At 41.5% G+C, this 26,275-nt stretch overlaps 1 protein-coding gene across 2 annotated transcripts; it reads left to right on the forward strand.

Annotated features, from left to right (window-relative positions):
* Nucleotides 1–1,146: 1,146 nt before the first annotated feature.
* znf408 (zinc finger protein 408) lies at nucleotides 1,147–26,275 on the forward strand. 2 transcript variants are annotated; one of them, XM_078254813.1, is made up of 9 exons: nucleotides 1,147–1,230; nucleotides 5,391–5,676; nucleotides 8,274–8,332; nucleotides 11,420–11,631; nucleotides 14,486–15,447; nucleotides 16,757–16,966; nucleotides 19,310–19,433; nucleotides 22,645–22,878; nucleotides 24,122–26,275. In XM_078254813.1, the coding sequence occupies exons 2-9, from the start codon at nucleotides 5,395–5,397 to the stop codon at nucleotides 24,757–24,759; spliced, it is 2,721 nt and encodes a 906-aa protein (XP_078110939.1). In that variant the 5' UTR covers nucleotides 1,147–1,230; nucleotides 5,391–5,394; the 3' UTR covers nucleotides 24,760–26,275. The 2 variants fall into 2 exon arrangements, with proteins under 2 accessions (XP_078110939.1, XP_078110947.1); XM_078254821.1 differs by lacking the exon at nucleotides 16,757–16,966.

The raw sequence follows: 26,275 nt of genomic DNA on the forward strand, positions 1-26,275 counted from the left end.
TTTAAGCGTCCTCTGCACCCCACCCTCCACACACACCGGTTCACCTCTCTGCCCTGGGCCTCCGGATGAATCGTCTCTCTCTCTCTCTGCTCTCACCATGTTTTGCACTTGCTACTTAGTGGAGAACAGAAAATGTATGTAAGCTAAACCATAATGCTAAGTGCTTCTTGCTGTGAACAAGCCATGACCATTTCACATTACAGCTAATTAGAAATGCTAACGTCGTTACTGTCAGACTATGTGTCAGAGGCACCTTCACTTCAACATGGACATGGACACTAAAACTAAAAATATATATCGGAAAAAATGTATAGGCTACAAATGACTGGATAAAATGATAGCACTATATCATGTAATAACATGTACAGTGAAAGGGCTGCTGGACATTTTGGGAAATACATTTTGAACGGCTCTGAGTCCCATTTATATTTTAAAGTAGATTGCTTTATTCATTTAAAAAAAATAACATTATATACCACTCTTTTCATGGGTTTTATTACATTCATGTTTACATCTGTATATATGTGTTTGTACTTCTCATTATACATTTACTACCTTCCTGTTTACACCTCTGTGTATATATATATATATATATATATATATATATATATATATATATATATATATATATATATATATATATATAGAGAGAGAGAGAGAGAGAGAGAGACCTTGACCTTTGAACCTTGGGTGGTAATTCTATATATTTTCTCAACTGACCTAGAGAACATGCTATGATGTTTTCGCCACAATTGGACTAAAATCATCCAGATGCTTTGGGAAATGCAGATGTTTTGAGATGGCTCTCAATGGGTTTATCTTTTATTTTTTTAAAAGAACAATGCAGGTACTTTTTAATATACACTCAATAAATACACTTATATCAATACATACATATTCATATCAGGTACTTTCATGACTAAAAACTTAAACAATTTCTTTTATTTCTTTATGTATATGTTTTTCTCCTATGTCCACTTAATGTGTATTTGTGTTATTATGATGTGTGTACATTTTTTTCTTTTGAGCTGCTGCAGCACAGGAATTTCCCTAGTGTGGGATTAATAAAGTAAATCATCTTATCTTATCTTTTAACTTTTCTGTTTGCGGAACCAAATACACAACAACTCCGTTTCCGGTCGGACCACAGACTACGGGGACTTCCGTTGTTGCCTTTTCTTGCTGGATAACGATGGCTTTCCCAGAGTTTACATCGGAATAATTAAAGTGGTATGTAGATAAATAACCAATCCAAAACACAGAGCACGTCCGAAGTATGTACACAGTTACAATGAATATTAAAATTATTGATAAGTCGCTCGTGAGTCACATGCTTTTGCGAACCAAACACCGTACAGCTAGCATAGCTAACGTTAGCGGTGTTGGTCGATGTTGGCCAGAAATGCATTTGCCCTGCGTTAGCTCCAAGTCAGGCGAACCGGAGACAACTTTTTAAATATAATATATTAATATAAGAGAGCCATAGTGTGTTGCTTGACTTAAATATAACGATACGTTGTTGTAGTACAACCTAACTGAATTAAACCGCTTTAAAAACTCCAAAGGTAAAATTAAATAAACAATATTGGACATTGGATTTAGATTTGAGAAGGCCAGCAGTGTGCATTCAAATATTGTATTTAATATATTCAATATGCATGCACCTGCAACTGAAAAAATGAAAGTACCTGATATGAATATGTATGTATTTATATAAGTGTATTTATTGAGTGTATATTGAAAAGTGCCCGCCTTATTATTTTTTTTAATTTAATTTCAAAATTAAAAGATAAACCCATTGAGAGCCATCTCAAAACATCTGTACAAAACTAACAAGAAATAAAATGGAATGACAAAGTTATGACCATTATTTTATACATTTTTATTGTGTAACTTGAAAATATCTTATTTAGTGAAATTAGGTCAGTTTTGAGTTTGGCCTGCGTTACTAGGCCTGCTTAAACATTTATTTCTCTACGATGTAGCAGGCTCTTTCATACATGCATTAACAATGAATGCACATGATAATTGGAGTTTTCTGTTCCTATATCGCCTTGGATTAGGGTGGCACCAAGACCTGGGTTTTGGGTGCAGCTGTCGCTGTGGACCTACTACACCCTGCTATGCTCTGCGATTCCCTGCAGTGTCCGGCTGCGTCCTTGCGTCCACCCATGCTGTGCTATCCCACATTACACCCCGTAATGCCCTGCTGTGCCCTACTATGACATGAGCCACTACGACTACCATTGTAGTCACTGTTCCATTATCTTTATTGTGACTATTTCTGCCACTGTTCATCACACCCCCAACCGGCATCGTCAGACACCGCCTACCAAGAGTCTGGGTCTGTCCGAGGTTTCTTCCCGAAAGGGAGTTTTTCCTCGCCACTGTCGCAATAGCTACCACTAATGCTTGCTCTTGAGGGAATTATTGTAATTGTTGGGGCTTTGTCTTACTCTATCTGTAAAGTGTCTCGAGATAACTCTTGTTATGATTTGATACTATAAATAAAACTGAATTGAATTGAATAGACTTAATTGCAGATAATTATCTGCATTAATACCTCTACTTTTTGAACCTTTTGAAGGAATTAAAAGGAAAGCTGTAAATTTGCACTGACTCATGAAATAACAATACAACACACCTGGTCAGTTTAGGGTCTTTATGCTGCGCTCCAGGCAACCCGTAACCCGTGTTTTCACAACCTTTTACCCGTGAAAGCGCCCTGGAACGGCAGTCAAACCCGTAACTTACTACCCGTGAACTCGTACCAGATCGTTGTACTCCCAGAACAGTTTTTGATGTCACACACACATAAACAACAATGGCGACCCCTGTTGATGATGTACAGACGCCGGTGATTAACGGTGAGAAATAGAAATAAATAGACATAAATAGGCAACGTAAAGTAATTCCACACATTGTTATCAAAACAATACACATACGATTGTGTACTACTACAGGTTATGTTTATTAAATGAATCCCAAAATATGTCGCCGACTAGAAATCGCTAGTATCAGCTAGCGCTAGCTAACGTCAATGTTAGGTAGCCGCCAGCTAACGCTAGCTAGAAGGGTTTGTGGTGACTTTGTCTGGAACGCTATCAAGTCGTGAGTTGTGACTTGAAGGCCTAACTTACGGGCTAAAAATTGTGTCTGGAACGCAGCATTAGACCTTTATCACAGCAGACATTTTCACTTGTCATAGCAGGAAAAGCTCATGAACCATTGAAGTGTCACAGTAGACCACGTAAGTCAGACACCATGCAGAAATACCAGACCCCTTGAGCTGGTGAATCTAAATGAAATGCAGTGTTCCCCCCAGTGTATTGTACCGGTGGGCCACCAGGAAACAACCGGGCCTAAAGGCTGTTTTATGCTTCCGCGTCAACTCCACACCGTAGATACGCCGTCGCTCCTACGGCGTCATGACCCTTTCGGAGTTCTGCGTCGGGGTTGCTTTGCATCGCGGAGCATTTCACCGCCATAACGCTAGGGGGTGTGTGTGGCGGTGTCGCCTGTGTCTGTGTCGCTCACCACCTAAACGGTACTCAGAATGGCAAACCCCATAGACTGTCGTGCTAAAATATTAATCTTATTTGTTTGGCCTTTTCTTGCTTAGGTTTTGTAAAAAGTTTCGAGAAATAGACCCAGTAAAATCCATTGACCTAGTTACTGTAACCAGAAACTAAGTCTGAGGTTATTTGCGAGGTGTCTGCCAGCCAGTTTATGTTAGCAAGCAAACTTTAGCACAACTGCCCACAAAGTACTGCTTGCTGGCGAAGAGCTAATTTCAAAACGTTACCGACATATAGACACTTTACAAACGGATAACCCCAACCAAAATATGTCTGAGTTTATTTGCAAAGCTTATGTCAGTGAACTAGCATGTTGCTACTCCCCGCAGTAGGCTGCTTGAAACACCGACTATCAACACACTGGACCAGTTGACCAATCACTGTCCTTGCGGTCTGCGTCGACTCGACGCAAAGTTACACATTTTTGGAGGTGCACGTCGAGCTACGGCGGAGGGGTCTGCGGGGGGTAAGCCGTCGATGCGACGCAGAAGCATAAATCAGCCTTAAGTTACCCCCCACCAGGCCTAAGCCACATGTATTTTAAAGAAGTTTTTTAAACTACAGTTACAGCGGGGGGCCCGGTTGGAAACGTTGATGTAATCATAATTTCCAAGCTCCAGTCAGCTTTTAGCACTGACTTAATGCAGAGCCCTATATAATCTGTCTTAGAGCTTTTTTAAATGCTCAATTTTGCGATTCCTTCCATGATTCTGTTATCACAGAAACTATTTGGCTCTACATTAACGCTGCCATCAGTCTGTGACTGGCCCCAACCAGGCCCTCGTCGAAGGGGGAAACCCTGAGTGCATTCATCATTAATGTTATCAATTCATGGTTTGCTATTAATTTAAATATTACATTTATGTTATTAAAAAAGGTCTATTCTTGCTGTTTAGATAACGTATACACTTCTCACTGTCTGTCTCTTGATTGAAAAAAGCCCCACTAATGGACATTATCGTCAATCTAATAATAATAATAATAATAATAATAATACTAACTGTTTCGTTGCTTTTGTACTGCCAACACTGTCAAGCCAGTCTAGCTGGTTACCGACGCTGTAGTTCTTTCTCTTACATTTTGTACACTCACTGCACCTGAGAGCAGAACTTTATAAATAATGTACCTATGTAGACACACTGGGTAATTTATGGACTCTACGTTAATGGACTGTATTTATATAGTGCTTTTCTAGTCTTAACGACTTAACTCAAAACGCTTTTCAATGTACAGGAACCCCCACTCACACACATTCATACTCTGTGACCGAGGCTGGCGTACAAGGTGCCACCTGCTCATCAGATGAACATTCACACACATTTACACACTTCGATAGCACAGCATCGGGAGCAAATCACGGTTCAGTGTCTTGCCCAAGGACGCTTCGACAAGGAACTGCAGGGCCAGGGATGGAACCACGTAGACGACCGCTCTTACCACCTGAGCCACAGCCGCCCCTAATAAGCCACTGAGACTCTAAAAACAGAATAACTGACGGAAAAACAAAATGTCTAGCAAATAAAATGGAATATAGCTTAATTGTGACACTGCAGATAATATATATATATATATATATATATATATATATATATATATATATATATATATAGCTATATTCCATCCACACACACACACACACACACACACACACACACACACACACACACAGATGTCAACAAAATAAAGTTTATTTAAAAGCAATGGCATGATGTAAAACTAAAGGGTGTTTAGATGAGTCTTAGAGCTTCTGGTCGTAGTTGTCATGTTAAGTCTTTATTCTGCCTGTAACCTGCTTTTTATTTTTCTGTCCAGGTTGATGGCCAGTCTCGCTCCTCCCGTTCCATCTGCTCTCGCCTCGTCTCTTTCCACGTTGCTTCCCTGCGGCTTCGCTGTGGGGCCTTCGCGGCTCTGCGGGGGCAGGATGGGGCTGTGGTGGGTGGGCCGCTCGCTGGAAGCTGGATCCCTGCTGGGGAGGGACGGGGACACAGAGTGGACCTCGAAGTATCACAATGACCCGATGGCTCAGAGCCGAGACGGTGAACTTACGATGAACTCTGAGTCCAAATCGAGTGAGACCAACAGCTCAGAGGCAGAAAAGGTAAATTGAATACACATTTAAAAAAGGAAGAACATTAATACAGACACATATGCAGACAGAGCAGGCTGTTAACTCTATTAAAGAGCCCCTTTTATGCTCCTTTTCAGTTTCATATTTGTACTCTTGGGGTCTACTAGAATAGGCTTACAAGCTTTGATGTTCATGCTACAGGCAGCACGTATGAAAAACTGTGCTGGCTTTCTCAATCAGTGACATCACTAGTTAAGGAATTTCAGAAAGAGATGTGGGCGAGGTATTTTTAGGCAGTTGAGAAAAAGTGTTGTTTGTGGGAGAGAAAGCTCCACTTGGAGTGAAATTTGTTTTTTTGTACTTTATACATCTATTACACACACAAAAAACTATACAACACATTAAAATATGGGGCAAATCCAAAAAAGCATAATAGCATTTAAGGTTTTTGAGATTTGTTTTGGCATTTTTAGGCCTTTACTTTTGACAGGACAGCTAAAGGCTCTGACACACCAACCCGACGGCTGACCCTCGGCAGAAAAGGCAGTCGGACTGATCATTTGGCTCCCGTCTCCCCGAGTCGGTCCAAAAAGTGCCTCGGAACACACCGAAGCAATGCCGACTTGAGATTACGTTCTGCGCGTGCGCGAGACGCAATACCTCTCCATAAGAGCAGGCGGCGATAATCTGTATTGTCACCCAAAAAATGAAAACCAGAAATGACGGCACATCTCTCTAGACCTCGTAAACACAGAGCAAGCTGTCGTCAGTCATCGTTTTCATCGGAGAGTGTTGATAGTAGTCAAGAAGGGTCGTTGTTGTCATTACTCGCTGAACGGACGAATATACGATGGCTAGTAATAAGAAGATACTGGCGTTGTCAGCTCCGGTTTTCTCGTGCACTGATTCGCTAGTCAAGGGCTAACACTCCACCAATCAGATTGGTCATTGAGTCCGACTGCCCACTTGGCCGATTCAACAAGTCAAATCGGCCAAAATGAACGCCGACGGCTCCTCTGACTGACAGCGGCATGAACACACCGAACAGACTCGAGTCACCGACCTCGCCAGACTGTCCGACGGCCGATAATCGGGTTGGTGTGTCAGCGCCTTTAGACTTGAATAGGGAAAAGAGAGGGCAAATGACACGCAGCAAAGGGCCGCAGGTCGGAACCGGACCCGCGGCCACTGCGTCGAGGACTGAACCTCTGTATATGGGCGCGCTCTACCAGGTGAGCTACCAAGGCGATTTTATTTGGAAATGAAATGAATAACTTGGTTTTATTCTACTCAATATAGAATATTGACCTTCAAAAGAGTTTTGCAATCTTAGTTCTGTTAACTTGTCTATTGAAGTTTGCACCCATAAACTTAGTTTATTCAGTTCTGTTGAGATCTTTCTTCTCCCGCAAGAAGAAATTCTTTTTGCAGCAAGACAGCATGAAACAGATTAAAAAAATATATAAACCAAAACACAATAAAAAACACAATATGGTAAATAAGCACAGTGATGGAACTATATAAAAAGTTCATGTGATGAGACAACAGAAAAACTGCTACAATAAGAACAGGATGAGAGAAAGTGCCACGCTGTGCAGGGAAGCACGGAGGAGTTCATGGAATATATTTATATTAGAATTAAGAGCACTTATGTTTAATGTTTACTATGTTGATCTTAGTTCAGCGTGTTAGCATGCTAACATTAGCTACCTAGCTCAAAACATAAACCAAAGTATTGGGCAAATTGAAATTTTGACCTGATGGTGGCGCTAGATGAAATGTTCAGACATCACCGAAGTTATTACAATTCATCCTGAGGAGGACATGAATGCGTGAACCAAATTTCATGACAATCCTTCACAAAAACTGTCAAAACATTTGACTCAAAACCACAAATGTCAACCTCATGATGGCGCCAGAGGAAAAGTCAGGAGGATCAGCAAAGACGGTAGGAATAAATCTCTGGGGAACATGATAGTCTACAAAATGTCTGTCAATCCAACCAGTCGATGTTGAGTTATTTCAGTCTCCTGATCCCCCGACTTTGCCATCCATAGAGCCATTTAGCGAGCTTGGCTAAAAACACCATCAACTTCCTGTCAACATTCAGCCATTTAACCTCCCCAGAAAATATAGTCTTTGTTGCTCTTTCTTGCATTTATTTAGATTGTATTGCACATAAGAGAATACATAATAAATCAGTGAAAAAGGAACAAGATACAGTATATAGTGGAAGAAATTGAAAATAAAACTGAAATGTGCCGGAGGAGCCAAACAGAACCCATAGTGGCTTGTCAGGTAAGACATTCATTTAAAATACAAAGTAGTGCAAAAATATGTTCCTTTTTTTTATACTAAGTGGGACTGAGTCCGACATGGACAGTAATCATCACTTTTATGGACATTAATATAAAAGTACCTGTCAATCAATCTGTAGACATAGGAAGTAGGCTCATGATTCATTCATGAAACGTGATGTTATCCATAGCAATGGGGTCTTAGCCTTGGAGGTCTCTCTGTTCCTTAGTTAAAGTTGCTCTCAGCAGTGTTGTGAATAGGCTGTCAGTGGAAACTCTGAGCAAGGAACTTTAAGTGCCATTTATAAAGGACTCCTGTGTGTTGTGTAGGCACTGATGGAGATAGCAGCAAATGAAGAAGCCTTACTGCAAAGAGCCGTCTGGATCAAGTAAGTCGACACATTCACACTTTCACACACTAACCTTTATTTATCCAGGTAAGTTGAACAACGACCTGTCACATTCACACAGTTCCACATTCATACCTGGAAGCTGCCCAGTACAACCACAGTCTGATCTGCTGGCCACTGAGCAGCTCCACTGGAGCGGTTGGGGTTAAGGGCCTTGCTCAAGGGAACCCAGATTTTATCCTGTCGATCTGGGATTTGAACCGATAACCTCCCGGTCACAAGCTCGCGTCTTTAACCTTTAGGCCACTACTGCCCTTTAGACGCTTGGATTGGTTTGATTTATTGTCAATAAAATGCTAGTCTGGATCAATGGAAGTACATTGCCCCTCCGTTTCCGCTCTCTGTGTGTTGCCTCAAAATCCCATCGCTATGGGAAACTACAACAACAAACTTGAGCCAGCAAGCTACACGCTGAAAATGGCAAGTTTTGAAGGAAATTTGGATGCCTGCTTGGTTCTTTCGGGGAATAATTGTAAAGATTTACAAAGAACATGTTTACGGCATATATTCTCTAAGTGGGACATTTTGGGAGCGATTGGTGGAATTGCTGTGGACTAAATACACACAGCGATACACTGGTAAAAGTAAGTTACGTTTAACCATGTCTCCAGCTAATTTAAATAGCTCATGTTACTGTATTGTGTGAACAGTTAACTTTATTTTATATTGTACGTGGCGTTTTCTTTTGCAGGTTGCACATGTTCCACCAAAACAAGTTTCTTCTTCCCTGCTAGATTTAGCAGAGCCACCGTTGCTGAGTCCAGAGCTTAGTGCCACACAAGATGATTATTTTTATTTCTCCTATTGCAGAATGCATCTGTGGTCTAGCCAGACCTAGTCTATATCCTTGACGTTCCACTTGCGGGATTGCTCCGGTGCCGCAGGAAATTCCGCCGGGTGCATGTATTTTCGCCGATTTCCGTTTCCTTCCGCCTTCTTTTTTGTTGGACTTTTAAACTTCGTTGGATTTATAGGTCTGGCAATGCCAGACTAATAATATGCAAAATACAACATCTCGGACTTTGTTAAGTCCTGGACTTGTTTTCATCATTGTCCCTGGTGTTCATAGTCAAGTTAAACTTTGATCTGAAGAAGGTGCTAGATGAAAAGTTAAAGTATCACCAAACTGATTAGGATGTATCCTCTGGTGAACATGAATCTCTGTACCGAATTTCATATAGGTACTGAGATATTTCAATCTGGACTAAAGTGGTGGAACAATTGTTGAACAACACCATCCAAGGAGCCATGTTGCTAGCTGGAAAACTGAACCTTTAAAATGAAACGGACCAGTCAGATGGTATACTAGACACGTAAAAAATAGCACCATAAAAGACAAAAGTTGCATGGCATCATTCAAGGTGCAAACATCAATGGATGAAATAGTGACACGTAAAACAGTGTATTCAGATATCCACATTCTTTTGTGGGAATTATAGCTTCAGTAAAGTGCAGTATTTAACATCAGGAGGGTTTGACAGTTTATTCCAGTTAGTCATGAAAATATCAAGATTTAAGGATGCTCAAATTAATCAAGATGTTATTAAGAATCTTGTCTCACTAGGGCTGCTCGATTATGGAAAAAATCTAAATCACGATTTTTTTTGGTCAATATTGAAATCACGATTATTTAACACGACTACTAATGAGTTTTGGAAATATGTTGCAATTATGGAATTTAAAAAAACAGTGAAACAGTTAAACATATCAACAGGGAAACAAACGTCCCTTCATACTTTTCCCTTTGAACTTTTTTTCCCCTTCAGAACACAAGAAAAAATATGATTTATTTTTTCAATTACTTTTGGTATTGTTAGGAGCCAAAATCGAAGTCACCATTTAAAATTTGATTATTTGCACAGCCCTACATCTCACCAATTGATATTGACTTCACACCTCACTGAAGAGCATCCCTTCCCCCAACCAGTTCCTCTCTCTCTGCTCCATATTTCAGGTTGTTACCATATCGTGTTTATGGGAGGGGGGGGTCTAGTTTTAGCTCTAGATGGGGTGGGATAGGGGGACAATAATGTCTGTAGATTTTTATGACTTTATGTATCTGTGTTGTATACTGTAAATACTTTGTCTGTATTTTATTGTGCCATCTACCTGCCCAGGGACTATGGGCGGAAACTAGCAATTTGCTACAACCTGGCACAAGACATCTAATAATGTTTGTTTGTGCACTGTCCCTGTTCAAATAAATAATTACAATTACAATGTTGTCAGTGCTGTTGTTTGTGTGTTGGCTGCACTTTCTTTTTCTACTGCTGTCGGAGTATGTAGTGCCAACACTTACTCCTGCTGCAGGCAGTGTACCGTTTTGTATCCTGATTTAAAAGCGCCCCTATTTTTCTCTCCCAGAGAGTGAAACTGGGGCAAAAATTGCACTTTCATTTGCTGCCACCAAGTCTCCTGTGATGAGCCATAGGGGGCGGCTTAAATATAATTATCCTAAAGCCCATACTTCCACGTCATATTTGACTTTATATGCATTTGGTCTTTTATGTTCTAAATCTCTGACTGTGTTTCATTGGTACATTTGCTTAGACACCCACAGTCATGTCAGACCCAATTCAATGCATTACAAATACTCTTAACTGTCATTATACAGTTTACGTGCACCATATTTAAATTCAGTTTAACATAGGGCTGGACGATTAATCGAAAATTGATCGACATCGAAATTCTGAAGCTGTTATCGACGTATTTTTCCCATGACGATAATTTATTCCTGTTGATCTCCTTAAAAACATTCTACTGCGTGTGTAGTCACATGACTTCGCCCGGACCAGTCAGCCGCATGGAAAGCATAATGGAGGATAACTCAAACACTGAGTCCGAGTCAACTGAGCAACTTGTGCCCAAACAAAAAAAACAGTGTCCGTCGTCTGGAAACATTTTGGCTTCAGAAGAGATGATTTAGAACAACGTGATTAATTATCGTTCATTTATCGTTATCGAGATAAAATGTGCATTTAATCGTGATTTTAATTTTAGGTCATATCGTGCAGCCCTAGTTTCACATCTTTCTGTTTGCATCCATTTGTGTTTATTTCCCCTCAGATTTGCCTGCCAGGCGCGAAGCAGAGCCCAGCAGAACGTGTCAGTGCAGTGTGCCTGTGGAGAGGTGTGTGCGGGCAGATGTGCAGATGTGTGTCTGCGAGTGTGTCGGGACATCCAGCCTGGAACAGAGCTGCTGTTGTACGGGGACACCGCGGGGAAAAGTCAGACAACAGACAAACCTGACACACAGGACAACTCCACTGGACACACAGGTACAGACCATGGATGTATTATAAGAACTGGATACAGTGTTTGAGGCGGCGCTCCGTTCTTTCCTATGGGAGTTGCTCAATGGCGCATGAAGTCTTCATGGAGCCTAAAATTTACCAGGATGATCGGCACTACTTCCGCTCTATGTGGCCCATAGAGCCGGCTCGCTAGAGATGGGCGTCGGCCAAGCGGGCTCCTTCCACTTTAGCGCTCCGCTAACTTGAATGGGGATTCAGTTATTTAATCGTGCGACTCTTCTAGACTTTCCAAATGTTATCAGACCGAATGGATCAAATTCTGATAGTAAAACGAGTCACTTCGCAGGGGTTGAGATGCTAAAAAAAATCTATACACTGATTTATGGCGTCTCTTTTGCTATGGGCTATGGGCAAAAGTCTTTTTGGGCCCCATGGCATCACGTGACATCAAGTTCTATGACGTTTTTCAAGGTGCATACATTAACTTCATTAAGTCAAAAAATGACATTGTATAAAGCTTCTTCAGTCCACCTTAAATTCATTCACACTCTCCACCTGGAGGAGCTAGAGGGACGTTAAAGGTGCTGTAGGTAGGATTGTGAAGATCCAGGACTTAGCCAAAAGAATTGAACATTGACAACTTCTCAGTCCCTCCCCCTTTCCACTGAAGCCCAAAACGGTGCTAAGCCCCTCCCCCCACAGGGGAGAGCTGTGCATGATGAGCGCGTGTGAAGAGGGGGGAAGGGGAGGAAACCTGTCTGCAGCTCGTGTGCTAGGAAGGGGGAGGGGAGGATGCTATGAAATGCATGTGCATGAGCAGTGACTGACACCCCCCCTGGCCCTGATTGGTGCATCTGAACAGGGAGCTGTGGATTTTTGCAAATCACACTACAGGCTGTAGGTGGTGCCAGAGGAGCTGGATTATTTTTTAAATGACCTGCTTCATGTAGTTCTACTGGAACATAGAGTCAGTTTCAGCAAATATGACAGAAAGTTAGTTTTATAAGGCGTACCTACTGCACCTTTAAACTTTAATGAAAAGGCCTGTATGTGAACACAAAGGTCTTAGTAGATAAATGATCATAAAAGCAGAATTTCCACGCCGTCATTATTTAACATCCCAAACAGCCGTTAGTTTCATTTGAGAGCTTTGTGGAGACAAACCCTCTCTGATCAACTCAACAGGAGGATAAAGGCTGGAGGTTAATAATAAGGGATCGATCATTTCCTTGGAAAGTAAAATATAAAAACACCAATCAAGAAAACTCACGCAAATCATTAAAGCACACTTGATGAATAGGAATGATATGCTCCCCAGCCCTGCTAATCCATTAGCAGCATTTATGTGCTGTGATTGATGGGACATTAATGAGGACCTTTACCCAGCAGCAACAGACCGTGTCTCCACTGTGGATATCTTATTACACTCTTGCTCCTGTGCAGTGCTTATTTAAACATATTGAGCCTATAAATCATGCATGCATCTCTACAACAATTATGAATACTTAATGCAAGTTAATAAGATAAGAAACAATTGGTCCCTGCAGTACTACATTGTTATGGTAGCAAATATTAGTCAGAGTCCAAGGGAGAAAGGAAAGGTGTAATATAGGCAAGAAGTATAATAATCAGAAAAGAAGCTTTAAAAAATATATATAATAAATATATATATATATATATATATATATATATATATATATATATATATACACACACACATACATACACAGCCTCGTGGTGCATTTGAAGTTATTGTAAATGTCCTTTTCCCATCTGGTTGTTGTTTTTGTCGTTCAACAGCAATTTACTAGTGAAATAAGTTATTGTTATTGTTATACATTATTATTAATCATTTAATTTTGACCATATGGCCTTAGCAATAAACAAGCCGTTCTTTAATGTCACCAACTGTTGTTTAGTACCCTTTTTTTTTCTTTTCTTTTTTTACTTTCTTAAAAAGTATCGGTTCAGGCACCGTTAATTATGTATGCGATTAATTTCGATTAATTAATCACAGAGTATGTAATTAATTAATTAATTACATTTTTTAATCGATTGACAGCCCTAATATATATATATATATATATATATATATATATATATATATATATATATATATATATATATAATAACATAATGAAAGATTAAAAAAGCAATCAAATAAAATCCAAACAAGTATAAATTCCCACAGAAGAAGAAACACAACCAGATGTTACATTTGAAGTAAATACTCTACAGAACATGTATATATCACCAGACCTTCCTCCAGGACCCTGACAGAGGCTGTTCTGCATAATGAGTACTTTTACGTTTGATACTTTAGGAACATTTTGCTAATACTTCTTATGCAAAGAAGCACATTGTGCAAAGTGTCAAACTATTACTTTCCTTCAAGTATAATTTTGAATGCAGGACTTACTTTTCATGTATTATTTATTTACGTTGTGGTATTGTTACCTTTATCTGAACAATGCATCTGAATGCTTCGAATATAACAGCAGAGATGATATGGAGCCCAACAAGTGTTATGTTACTGTAACGCTAACTTACCGAATTACATTTACAATTATTATCTTTTTGGACTTTTTTTTCTGTAGGACTGCAACAAAATTACCAAAAAAATAGTCAAAAAAATGCCCATTACAAATTCCAAGCCTATCCTGACATAACTTGATTTTCTCTCATTAAATAAAAATATGAAGTTTATGAAGTTTATAAAGATATAAAACATTTGAGAAGCTGGAAGCAGAGCATGTTTGGTATTTCTGAATGACAAACAACTTCAATGATTATTCAATTATCAAAATTCTTGCACATATTTATCTTTCAATCAACTCACCATTTTACACTGCTTTACTGTCATTTTGTTGTTGGACAGGTAACCAGCTGACGCACAACAAAGACCCAGAGACTGTAGTCACCGACATAGGGATCATTCAAGAGAAGGGAGAGGAGATGGAGGACAAACGGGAGGACGAGGAGGAGGAAGAACGGCACAGAAACCAGCGCAGAAGCATCAAGAGAAGTCGCCCAACTACACACCCAAGGAAGAGGAGAGCGGAGAAAATCCTGGACAGAGACCCTGACGCTCATACACACAATAATAACATCACAGCAGCAGGTGGACACACAGACAGCGCAGGTAGTGTCCCAGCTGCTGGGGACAGACAGACGGACTGTAAACCTACGGACAGACAGGCAGACTGTAAACATGCAGACAGACAGACAGACTGTAAACCTACGGACAGACAGTCACACAGTAAACCTACAGACAGACATACAGACTGTAAACATGCAGACAGACAGACAGATTGTAAACCTACGGACAGAAAGGCAGACTGTAAACCCACAGACAGACAGTTACACTGTAAACCTGCAGACAGACAGACAGAGTCCGAGTCCGACAGAGGCCTCTCTGCCCCTCCTCCCGTCCGCTGCAGCTCCCGCCTGGCTGCTAAACCACGACGCGTTCACTGTCTGACCAGCCGGGGGAGGCAACCCCCTGCCTGCCCCGACCCACCCACACAGACGGATGGACAGAGCCGGCGTTCCGCCGAGCACGCCACATCTGTCCCAGAGAAGGCGGCGTCCATGGAGATCTCGCACCCTGATGCCGAGGCAAATTCTGAGGCGATACCAGCAGTGTGCGTTGCCGGGGCGGCTCTTTCGTGGCATCCGGAGGTCCGAGAGAGGCGCTACAGATGTTCCAGCTGTGGGAAAAAGTTCTACCAGATCGGCCACTTAAAGAAACACCAGTTCAGCCACACGGAAGAGAAACCCTTCAGCTGCCAAGACTGTGGGAAGAACTACACCTCTGCTGAAAGCTTCAGAGCCCATCAGGTAAATGATGATTGAGCAGATAAACTTCTTTCTTTCTTGGGTCCAAAGATATTCTGTTGATATTTGCGGGTTTAAGAAATCTGATATAATGCCAGATATTTGTATTTTAACATAAACACATCATGCTATCAAACATTTTCAGTTAGGATCCCTGAAATTTGGTAATTTAAGAGTTGCGACAGTAAATGTCACTGGAAATTAGACTAGTATACATATTTGTAATAACTACAAGCAGCACTAAAAATGCAACAAAAATATACTTAAAGATAAGAAAAATGAAACATTTTTTCATACCCCCCTTTTACAGCAACCAGCAGGTATCCAAAGTGCTTTACATCAAGGACCAAGAATAAAAACGTCACAAATTAAAAAAACCTCATAAAGTGAAATGTTCATGCCATGGGAGCTTTAAACCAACGGTGGTCAGCAAAAACAAGGTTTTCAGCGTGTTAATACAGTTACTCTTTAAGCAATCAAAAGAGGCTCTCCAAAGTGATGAGCATCAGTTTACACAATTTTTATTGTCCAATATGAACATTTTTTTTTATTGTGAAATGAACTTGGTGTTAGTCTTGGTTTGTTCCACTATAACGTCAGGCATCATCATACAGTAGTGGTGCAGTTACAATTAGAGCCAGATTTATTGTGGATTTTTTTAGACTGTTTAAACAATGTAACAACAATATATCGGCCAATCTTTCTCTCTTTATTTTATTTTTTTTGTTCTATATTACCACAAATGTTATTTATAGGCACCCCGTTTAATTTGGTACCAAGATCTATAATAACAAAAATAAAAAAAATAAAAAAAAAATTGTCAATGCTCTCTGGTGGACAAACTGTGATGAATCTAAACTACAAACATATCTTTGCCATCTGTGTACTGACATGTCTATATTAATCGGCCAACATTTACACTGATATTGCCAGATAATATTTCTTTCTTTCTTCCTTCTCCCAGCGGCTCTCTGTATCTTCTTTACCAACGGATGTCTCCCTTTATTTACTATACTATTATTTCATCGTCTTAACTCCGTTCTCAGCACGATTAATAAAATAAAACGACCTAAAAAACTCTCGACAGCCTAATGGGTTCAGAAAAACAAAATACGTCACCGGTGGCTATTTTTAAACAGCGGGTGTGTGGATATGGGGAGTTTTTTTTTTTTTTTTTTCTTTACTCACTGCTCCCTTGACGGCAATGAGGTTAGTCATCATACAGGGTTGCAATTTACTCACCCCAGTGATTAGGTACAATAGCAGTAGTAATAACCAGTGTGATTCCTAATAATCATGGTCCTATTTGTAGATGAGTCACCGTGGGGAGCGTCCGTTCCCCTGCCCTCACTGTGAGAAGACGTACGGCCTGAAGCGGGACCTGAAGGAGCACATGGTGCTGCACACCGGAGAGAAACCTTACGTCTGCGAGCACTGTGGCAAGGCGTTTGCTCGCCGCCCCTCCCTACGCATCCACCGCCTCCTTCACTGCAGCAGAGTGGTTTACACACAGCCTCCGAAGGTAGGGAGCTGTGAGTTTCTATTTAACTGCACTGTGGAAGACAAATTTCTCTCAGGTCCAATTCAGTGGCTGGTTCTGATGAGTTTTATTCACTGCGCAGTGGAGACACAAGTTCTCAAGGAGGAAAGGTGGCGAAATATTTCCCTTCAACCCTTAGAGAACGGAGATCCCGCGGACGACCGCTAGGGAAATCATTGTTTCCATGATCCTTTTTGAATCTATCTAAAATAAAAACCATAACAGCTAAAGTGTTCATTCATTCAGTCTAGAGATGCACCGATAGACCGGCCGGTGACCGGAATTGACTGATTTTCACGTGCTCGGCCATGACCGGCGACCGGCAGGTCAGTCTGACATTTCATGCCGGTCAATGCTACAATTAACTGACAACATAAGTTATACGTGTTACAGTTTTCAAGGACGCATGCACACACGGACGCGACAGCACAGTCTCTTTTTCCTTTCTCTCAACTTCTCCGCCGTGTGTCGTGCGTACCCGCTCGCGGTGTGACGCGCGTGTCCGCGCTATTCTCGCAAACGTAGGGAACCTCGTGAATTAACCTGCAACATGTCAGCTGTTTGGAAATTCTTCAGCGTGTGTGCAGAAGATAACAAGTTTGCAATATGCAACACCTGCAAGGAGAAAGTAGGGCGTGGAGGGACGACACCAAAAACCCAAATCCCATTTTTTTAGTTGGATATCTGACGTGAAAAGAAGGAAATGGTTCTAACATTGCACTTTAGATGTGTGTGAATTTCCCACACCAGGAGTAATTTATATAGTTGTATTTTATAGTGATCCATTATCTGTTCAAAAAATTTTCTATGTTCTGTGCAAAATGTTCTATTAAAGAAAAGATAGAAAATAAATATTTGTGTGTGCTGTAAAGAGGTTAGAAAAAATGAAATCGGAATCGGCTGAAAATCGGAAATCGGAATCGGCCTAGAAAGTTGTAATCGGTGCATCTCTAATTCATTCATAAAGTGTTCGCCCCATCCTGTTGTACGCTCGCGATGATGTCATCAACGTCCAGTGTGAAACACCTGGCGGACCATCTCTATTACAGATGAAGTTATCAAAACGCCTGTACACTCTGTGACAAAAATGAGCATATTTTAAAAAAAAACAACTAAAAACTTCACATAGTTCAAATAACTTCTGGAGTGTTGAGGAATATTTTGTTCATGTTTCTACATTTAGAAATCTTTTAGATCAATATGTTTTGTGTTTTTATTTCGGAAAATATGATGAAAACACGTATGATTTTTTAAATTTTTTTTATTTGACACGATTTTAATACTTTTATTAATTCTTATGGTTTATTGACTTACATAACCATTTAGCTTAGATTGTACTGATTTTAGGGATATGAAACATTTGAAGATAGTCCAGGTAAGGATAGTCACAATAAGCAAAAATACCAATGTAGCCACTTTCACACCAATTCTATTGCAGAGTTCAAAGGGTTAAGAGTGTACACCAGACTAATATAAGATATGATTAAGTAATGATACTGCATTAATAGAGATGTAACATAAATATAATACAGAATATGATGAAAAAATCAGTGTAAGATATTACCATAATGTAGTACACTATGTTATAGTATGGATATGAGATATAGTATAATGTGAAAGGCAGTAATAAAGTGTAATAATATATTGTAGGGTACAGAATTATGATCTAGAATAGAATATCAAATGCAATACAGTACATGGCGTAATATAAAGTGAAGTAGATAATAATTATAGTATAATAAATATATTAAATGTATGACACAATAAATCAACAGAATATGCTGCAATATGCAATACACGGCACACTATTTAAAATGGGCTGTATAAATGTTTTATGAGGAAGGAAATACATTCAACACACACTCGTTAGAGCTCTACACGCTGAGTTCTGTTGAGTAACACTGAATAAAATATGACTTTTGAGTGTTTACAAGAAAAACTCCACAGATTCCCTTGAGTGCTTGTTCACTCGTGTGTGGTGACATTTCCAGATGATTGCTGTTTTAATAGGGAGGACAGCGTGCAGCCTAATGAATTCATCTTTCACTCCTGTAACGTCTTTCTCCTGAAATCCGCCATTAACAAGGAGGAGCATTTTGAAATCTCTGCTGCTGCTTCCTCTCAACTATTTCCGACTCATGAAACACAGTTTCTAAAAAAGGTTTTTCTTTCTCTGCACCGCTCAGCCCAGTTTTAAAATCTTTCACGTAACATCTTTAAATTTTGCATGCAGGTCTTGTTTTTTCCTCCCCGAACAGCAGCTTGATTTTAAAGTATTTAAAAGGAGTGAGGAAGAAAAGCATTTTGTTTTTTTTTCTCACTCAGGTGCGGTGCACAGTCTGCCCAAAGCTGCTTGCTAACTCCGGCTCTTTGAGGAACCACATGAAGCTCCACACGGGGGAAAAACCTCACATCTGTCAGCACTGTGGGAAGTGCTTCAGTCAGAAAGGTAATGTCAGAGGCCCAAGACTGATCCTGGAGCTGCAACAAGCTGCCTAAGCGTCTCCGTTTGAAAATGCTGCTGTGGTTAGATGTTGTTTTTCTGCCAGCAGAGCTTTGTTAAAGCAGCATGTTGCACAGACCTGGCGCTGCTCTGATTAAAATTAACGTACAATGTGATCAATCAATAATTTGAGCTGAACTGAGCTGGAGAGATCCTGCATCTCGTCTTGTGATCAATTTAGTGACTAGATAGTCTATACGACTACGTTTCATTTTGGGGATTGTTCAGGTGCCGCCGGAAATTCCGCCTATGTCCTTCATTTCGGTCGGATGTCCGCCATCTTCCGCTTCCTTTGTGTTGGCGTTCTAAACTCTGGTGGACTCATGAGGACTATGGTTAACTGCTCCTCAGACCTCCTCAGGGTAAATCCAGACAGCTAGCTAGACTATCTGTCCAATCTGAGTTTTCTGTTGCACGACTAAAACTACTTTTGAACGTACACACGTTCCACCAAAACAAGTTCCTTCCCGAGGCTATTTAGCAGAGGCACCGTGGCTCCGTCCGGCGCTTAGCACCGCCCAAGACGATTGTGATTGGTTTAAAGAAATGACAATAAACCAGAGCACGTTTTTCTCCCATCCCAGAATGCTGTGTGGACTCGCCAGACCCTCCTCCAGAGCGCTGTGGAGGAAGGTCTGGCAAAGCGAGACTAGTGACTAGATGACGGTCTAAATAGACGGCTCTCTCCTTCAATACTTTGCCTTTGCTTTGGGAATTAGCATATATGCTTGTTTTTCTGAAGCGTGAGATACTTCATAAAGTATAATATCTTCAGTCGTTCAGATGTTCGTGGAGGCACTCTTCATTCCAGGCGAGGTGGGTTGCCTCCACTAGAGCTGGGCAATATATAGATATTATATCGATATCGTGATATGAGACTAGATATCGTCTTAGATTTTGGATATCGTAATATGGCATAAGTGTTGTCTTTTCCTGGTTTTAAAGGCTGCATTACAGTAAAGTGATGTTATTTTCTGAACTTACCAGACTGTTGTAACTGTTCTATTATTTGCCTTTACCCACTTAGTCATTATATCCACATTACTGATGATTATTTATCAAAAATCTCAGTGTAAATATTTTTTACGAAAAATATTGTGATATTTGATTTTCTTCATATCACCCAGTCCTAGCCTCCACTATAGTCTGACTGTATTGCACGCAGCATTCTCCTCCCCTTCTGCTATGTGCGTGTTACCGTTTTCCAAATCCCCTTTGCTATAGGGAAACATCATGAAAAATGTGTTTATTTATCAATGACAGGACTTAAAGAGCCTTATTGCTACAGTTGCAGGACCAAAAACACTTGTGAACACCGTCTCTCAGGAACTATATAACGGATGGAGACAAGATGATATCCAATAATAAAGGATATTTAGATATTTTCCATTAAAAATAGTTGGCAACAACACAGCACCAAAAGAGAGAAAAACACACTTCCAACATCTCAAGATCTCAAGAGATGTTGGAAGTGTTTACACGTTGGGGCACCCCGGTAGTTTACCAGGTAGGGTGCGTACCATTAAGGCTCAGTCCTAACCCCAGCAACCAGGGTCAGAGTCTGGCCCGGGGCCCTTTGCTGCATGTCTTCCCTGTTCTCTTCCTTTTTCCTCTCTTTTTCTGTATAAACAAAAGTAATAAAAAGGGGCATTTTAGGCCTCTATTACACAGGACAGCTGATTTGAAAAGGGGACATAGAGGGGAGGGGGGGGGGGGATGACATGCAGCAAAGGGCAGAAGGTCAGAATTGAACCCCCGGCCAATGTGCAAAGACTGAGCGTTTATACATTGGGGCCACGTTCAACCCGGTGAGCTATCCAAGTGCCCCGTCAGCTAAGTGTCTCAGGGGCTGGACACCAGGCCGAGCTGTTGTTGGTCATAAACGCTCATTGAAGCAAACACACACTAATCTAAATATGACAGCGTTGGAGCACCGAAGCTAATCACGTCCCAGATCGAGCACTTTACCGAACACACAATTAGATATTAATCTTCTCATCTGACCTTTAGAAGGAAAGTAAACACATTTCCCCAAATGACAAAATATGCCTTTAATTGTGAAAGACAGAAAACCAAATTGTGTTGTGATCCCATGGATTAGATAACTTTAATAGTGAGTATTTACAACACTCAGAGAATCCATTCTCCTGACGTGATCAATTTCCACAATTTATGTTTTCATTTGTCAAAGTGACAACAGTAATTCGGTGAGACAACCTAGTCTTTACACTTTGTTGGACAAATGCATATTCACTCTGCCCTGCTGCGACCAGAGCCTCCCCCATCGACAAGTATGATATCTGTCTGACTGTCTGTCTCTCTGACTGTCTCTAACTGTCTGACCGCCTGTCTGTCTGATTGTCTATCTCTGTTTTACTGTCTGTCTCTCTGACTGTCTCTAACTGTCTGACCGCCTGTCTGTCTGATTGTCTATCTCTGTTTTACTGTCTGTCTCTCTCTGACTGTCTCTATCTCTGCCTGACTGTCTGTCTCTCTGACTGTCTATCTCTGTCTGATTTTCTGTCTCTCCGACTGTCTCTATTTCTGTCTGACTGTCTGTCTCTATCTTTCTGACTGTCTGTCTCTCTGACTGTCTCTAACTGTCTGACCGCCTGTCTGTCTCTCTGACTGTCTCTATCTCTGACTGGCTTTCTCTCTGACTGTCTCTATCTGTCTGACTGTCTGTCTCTATCTGTTTGACTTTCTGTCTGTCTCTCTTTCTGTTTCTATCTCTGACTGTCTGTCTCTCTGTTTGTCTCTATCTCTGTCTGACCGTCTGTCTCTCTGACTGTCTCTTTCTCTGTCTGACTGTCTGTCTCTCTGACTGTCTCTATCTGTCTGACTGTCTGTCTGTCTCTCTGACTGTCTCTATCTGTCTGTCTCTCTGACTGTCTCTATCTGTCGGACTGTCTCTCTTTCTGTTTCTATCTCTGACTGTCTGTCTCTATCTCTGTCTGACCGTCTGTCTCTCTGACTGTCTCTTTCTCTATCTGACTGTCTCTCTGACTGTCTCTATCTGTCTGTCTGTCTCTCTGACTGTCTCTATCTGTCTGACTGTCTCTCTTTCTGTTTCTATCTCTGACTGTCTGTCTCTCTGACTGTCTCTCTGTCTGTCTCTCTGACTGTCTCTTTCTCTGTCTGACCGTCTGTCTCTCAGGGAACCTTGAGGCTCATTTGAGAATTCACAACGGAGAGAAGCCGTTTCCTTGCTCCGAGTGTAACCAGAGCTTCTCCCAGAAACCGGACCTCCGTCGGCACATGTTTTCCCACACTGGAGGAGGTTTCCTCTGCAGCTTCTGTGGGAAATCACTGAGGGACCCACACAGCCTGAAGTCCCACGAGAGACTGCACACTGGAGAAAGGCCCCACCGCTGCCCTGTCTGTGGAAAAGGTTAGAACATGATATTGAAATTTAAAAGTTAAATAAACACTGTGGGGAGAAAAAATAAAGGGATGAAACAGGCTATGGACCACTCCTCTAATCTCTCCTCATTTGCGATTCCCCCAATTTTCCTTATCACTGGGATTTTAAGTCTAAAAATACTACACATAGTGGCTTTAAACCTGCATTAACTGATTTTGTGTCCACTTGGAGGCAACACAACAAGCTGTGGCTTTTCTACACATCCAGCTGACACATGCATAACAACATTATCAGCAGCAGAGCCAGAGATATCATCTTCCACTTCTATGTGAGATTTTAACACTTTAGACTATTTTCATTTAAATTAAGAGAATTAAGTCATGTTATGCTGATCATTGTTCATGTTCTCAAATATTTCTTTAACTGTTTTTTGATGGCAGAAAATATAGAATAATTGATTTATTAGTATTTATATTAGGGCTGAACGGGCGCCCAGATAGCTCATATATAGAGGTTTACTCCTCGACGCAGGGGACCCGGGTTTGACTCCAACCTGCGGCCCTTTGCTGCATGTCATTCCCCCCCCCTCTCTTTCTCCCCTTTCATGTCTTTAGCTGTCCTGTCAAATTAAAGGCCGAAAATGCCCCAAAAAAAATCTATTTGGGCCTTTTCTGCCAAATACTACAATTTCGATTCGCGATTTATTTATTTTTAAAGTGTAGCTAAAGTTCAATATTCACTGTGTAACAGATAAAACATGTTATGGAGCATTATAACATGAGACACCATCAAACTGCTCTATATTCTTATAAAAGGATGAGAACATGGATATGAATTGCCAGCAGTACGTGTTTTTCTTTTAATAGGCATGGAACAGTGAACAGTCAAACACAGAACATTTATCACAAAAAGTTAAACCAGTTCCAATAAAAGATATGAGTACTTTCCTGTAAACTGAAATGTCTGCTCAGTTCAACAGCAGCATCTACATATACACCTTCTACCATCATGTTAAATAAAGTTCTACAAAATATATGAAAAATCCACTGTAAATGTTTCAGATTTCTGTCAACAATCTGTGATATGTAACATTATTCCAGCATTTATCTTATGAAAAAAACCGTAAATATAACAATGAAAAGAGGAGTAAAAAAAATGTTACACCAAACAGTCAACTAAATATTGCTATATTCGATTAATCGCGGTCTTCACGACTAGCTAATCCCGTCGTTCAGCCCTAATTTATATGTATTAATTGTTTTCCCCTCAGGCTACACCTTGGCCACCAAGCTGCGGAGACACATAAAGTCATCCCACCTGATGGAGAAGCCGTACCGCTGCCACTGTGGCGCCTCCTACACCGTGAGACAAAGCCTGCTGCGGCACCAAGCTCAGCACAGGACCGAGGGCGGAACTCAGGAGGAGGCGGCGGCGGAGTGGGAGGGAGGACACCGAGACGAGACGAAGAACAGCAGCGAGTCCGAGGTCGCGCAAGACTTGGCGTCTTCGGGCTCCAGTCACCCGAAGCCGATCAGAGGCAGACCCAAGAAGAACTCGCTCCCTCGGGGAGAAGGAGAGAAGCAGGAGGGTCACGTGAGGCGGAAAAGAGGACGAGAAAAAGTGGAGGAGAAGGAGGCGAGAGAAGAGACTGAGACCTCGAGAGCAGAGAGGGCAGGAGATGACGAGGCTTCGGGTAACATGCAACATGTCGTCTATGTCCACACAGACGACATGGAGAGCCCCACCCCTCTGCTCCTCACCTCGGAGGGCTCGCTGCCTGCGGGGACGGGCCAGGAGCTGGTGGAGGTGGTAATATCCGAGGGCGCCGAGCAATGCATCGTGATCCTTCAGGAGGAGGGGGGCGGACTCTGCTCTGTGGCGCAGACAATTGAGATTAACACAGCGTAGAGTAGTCTATTTCGATGACGTTCCACTTCCGGGATTATTCAGGTGCCCCCGGAATTTCCGCCGTATCTCCCTTTTTTTTTGGGCCGGATGTTCATCACCTTCGTCTTTCTTTGTGTTGGCGTTCTAAACTCCGGTGGACTTATGAGGACTATGGTTAACTGCTCCTCAGATCTCTGCAGGGTAAATCCAGACAGCTAGCTAGACTATCTGTCCAATCTGAGTTTTCTGTTGCACAACTAAAACTACTTTTGAACGTACACATGTTCCACCAAAACAAGTTCCTTCTAGAGGCTATTTTGCAGAGGCACCGTTGCTCCGTCCGGCGCTTAGCACCGCTCATGACAATTGTAATTGGTTTAAAGAAATGCCAATAAACCAGAGCACGTTTCTACCATCCTGGAATGTTGTGTGGACTAGCCAGACCTTCCTCCGCAGCGCTGTAGAGGAAGCCTAAAATCTCTGGTTTCTCAAACCGACTCTGGTGGCTTGGACAGGACAGATCGTGTCACGCTGTTACAGCAGATTTCATCAATTCATCACGTACGATACATCTCAGTTAACTTTGTGACTTACCTCGGCTACATTTCTAGTTTATTAATCTTCGCATTGCCTGATTACCCCACATTACCCCAGATTGCCTTTGAACAACCCTCCACAGAACAGATGTGAACTCAGACATTATTAGCCGCTGGTTAAACATGTATGGTAGCAGGGCAGAGCAATACCAACAGCAACTGTGATGTTTCCCAGTCGAGAACTTTAGAAGTAAAAGTCCAGCCCCCCACTTAGATGCCAACATGTGTTGCTGCTTGTGTAGAAACTGGTCCCTGAGGCTACATCTACACTACTACGGTTTGGTTTAAAAAGGAATATCTTTTGCTACGTTAACGCCTCCCGTCCACACTACTTCGGCATTTTCGAGCCCCTAAAACGGAGACATTTGGAAACACTGACGCCCCGCCGTTTTGGTTTGAAAACTCTGGGGTTGCTTTGTAGTCTAGACGGACACAAACGGTGACTTTTGGAAAACCACGATGCACGTCAGTCAGTCCTGTCGTTAGGCAGGCTTTTCAGTAACAGTTCCACCTCGTCGTCGGTCCAAGCAAATAAATCCCTGGACTTCGCCGTTGTTGTTCTTTCTCCAAAGTGTCTTCAACTTATACATCCAACATTTTCAACCTCAGCGTAACGTCAGACAATCTGCTTCCTGTTTACACTGGCACACGCATGCCCAATGTATGTGAATATGTGAATGTCATGTGATATGCATTCTCATAGACGTGTCACTATAGACGGAGATTAGTTCTGCTACTGAAGCTAAAACTCTTGTGTGGGCGGAGATTGTTTTTGTCTCAAAACATGGAAACGTAGCAGTGTGGATGTAGCCTGAGCCTCTTCAGTGATTCTTGTTGTTGTGGTTATTAAACATCGGCGCTCTCTTTGATTCTGAGTGGCTGACACCCAAAGCTGACGTCTACTGTTGATGCTGAAGATAAAGAAAAACTGAAACATTTGA

This window comes from Sander vitreus, chromosome 1, assembly GCF_031162955.1.
Source record: "Sander vitreus isolate 19-12246 chromosome 1, sanVit1, whole genome shotgun sequence".
NCBI lineage: Eukaryota > Metazoa > Chordata > Actinopteri > Perciformes > Percidae > Sander > Sander vitreus.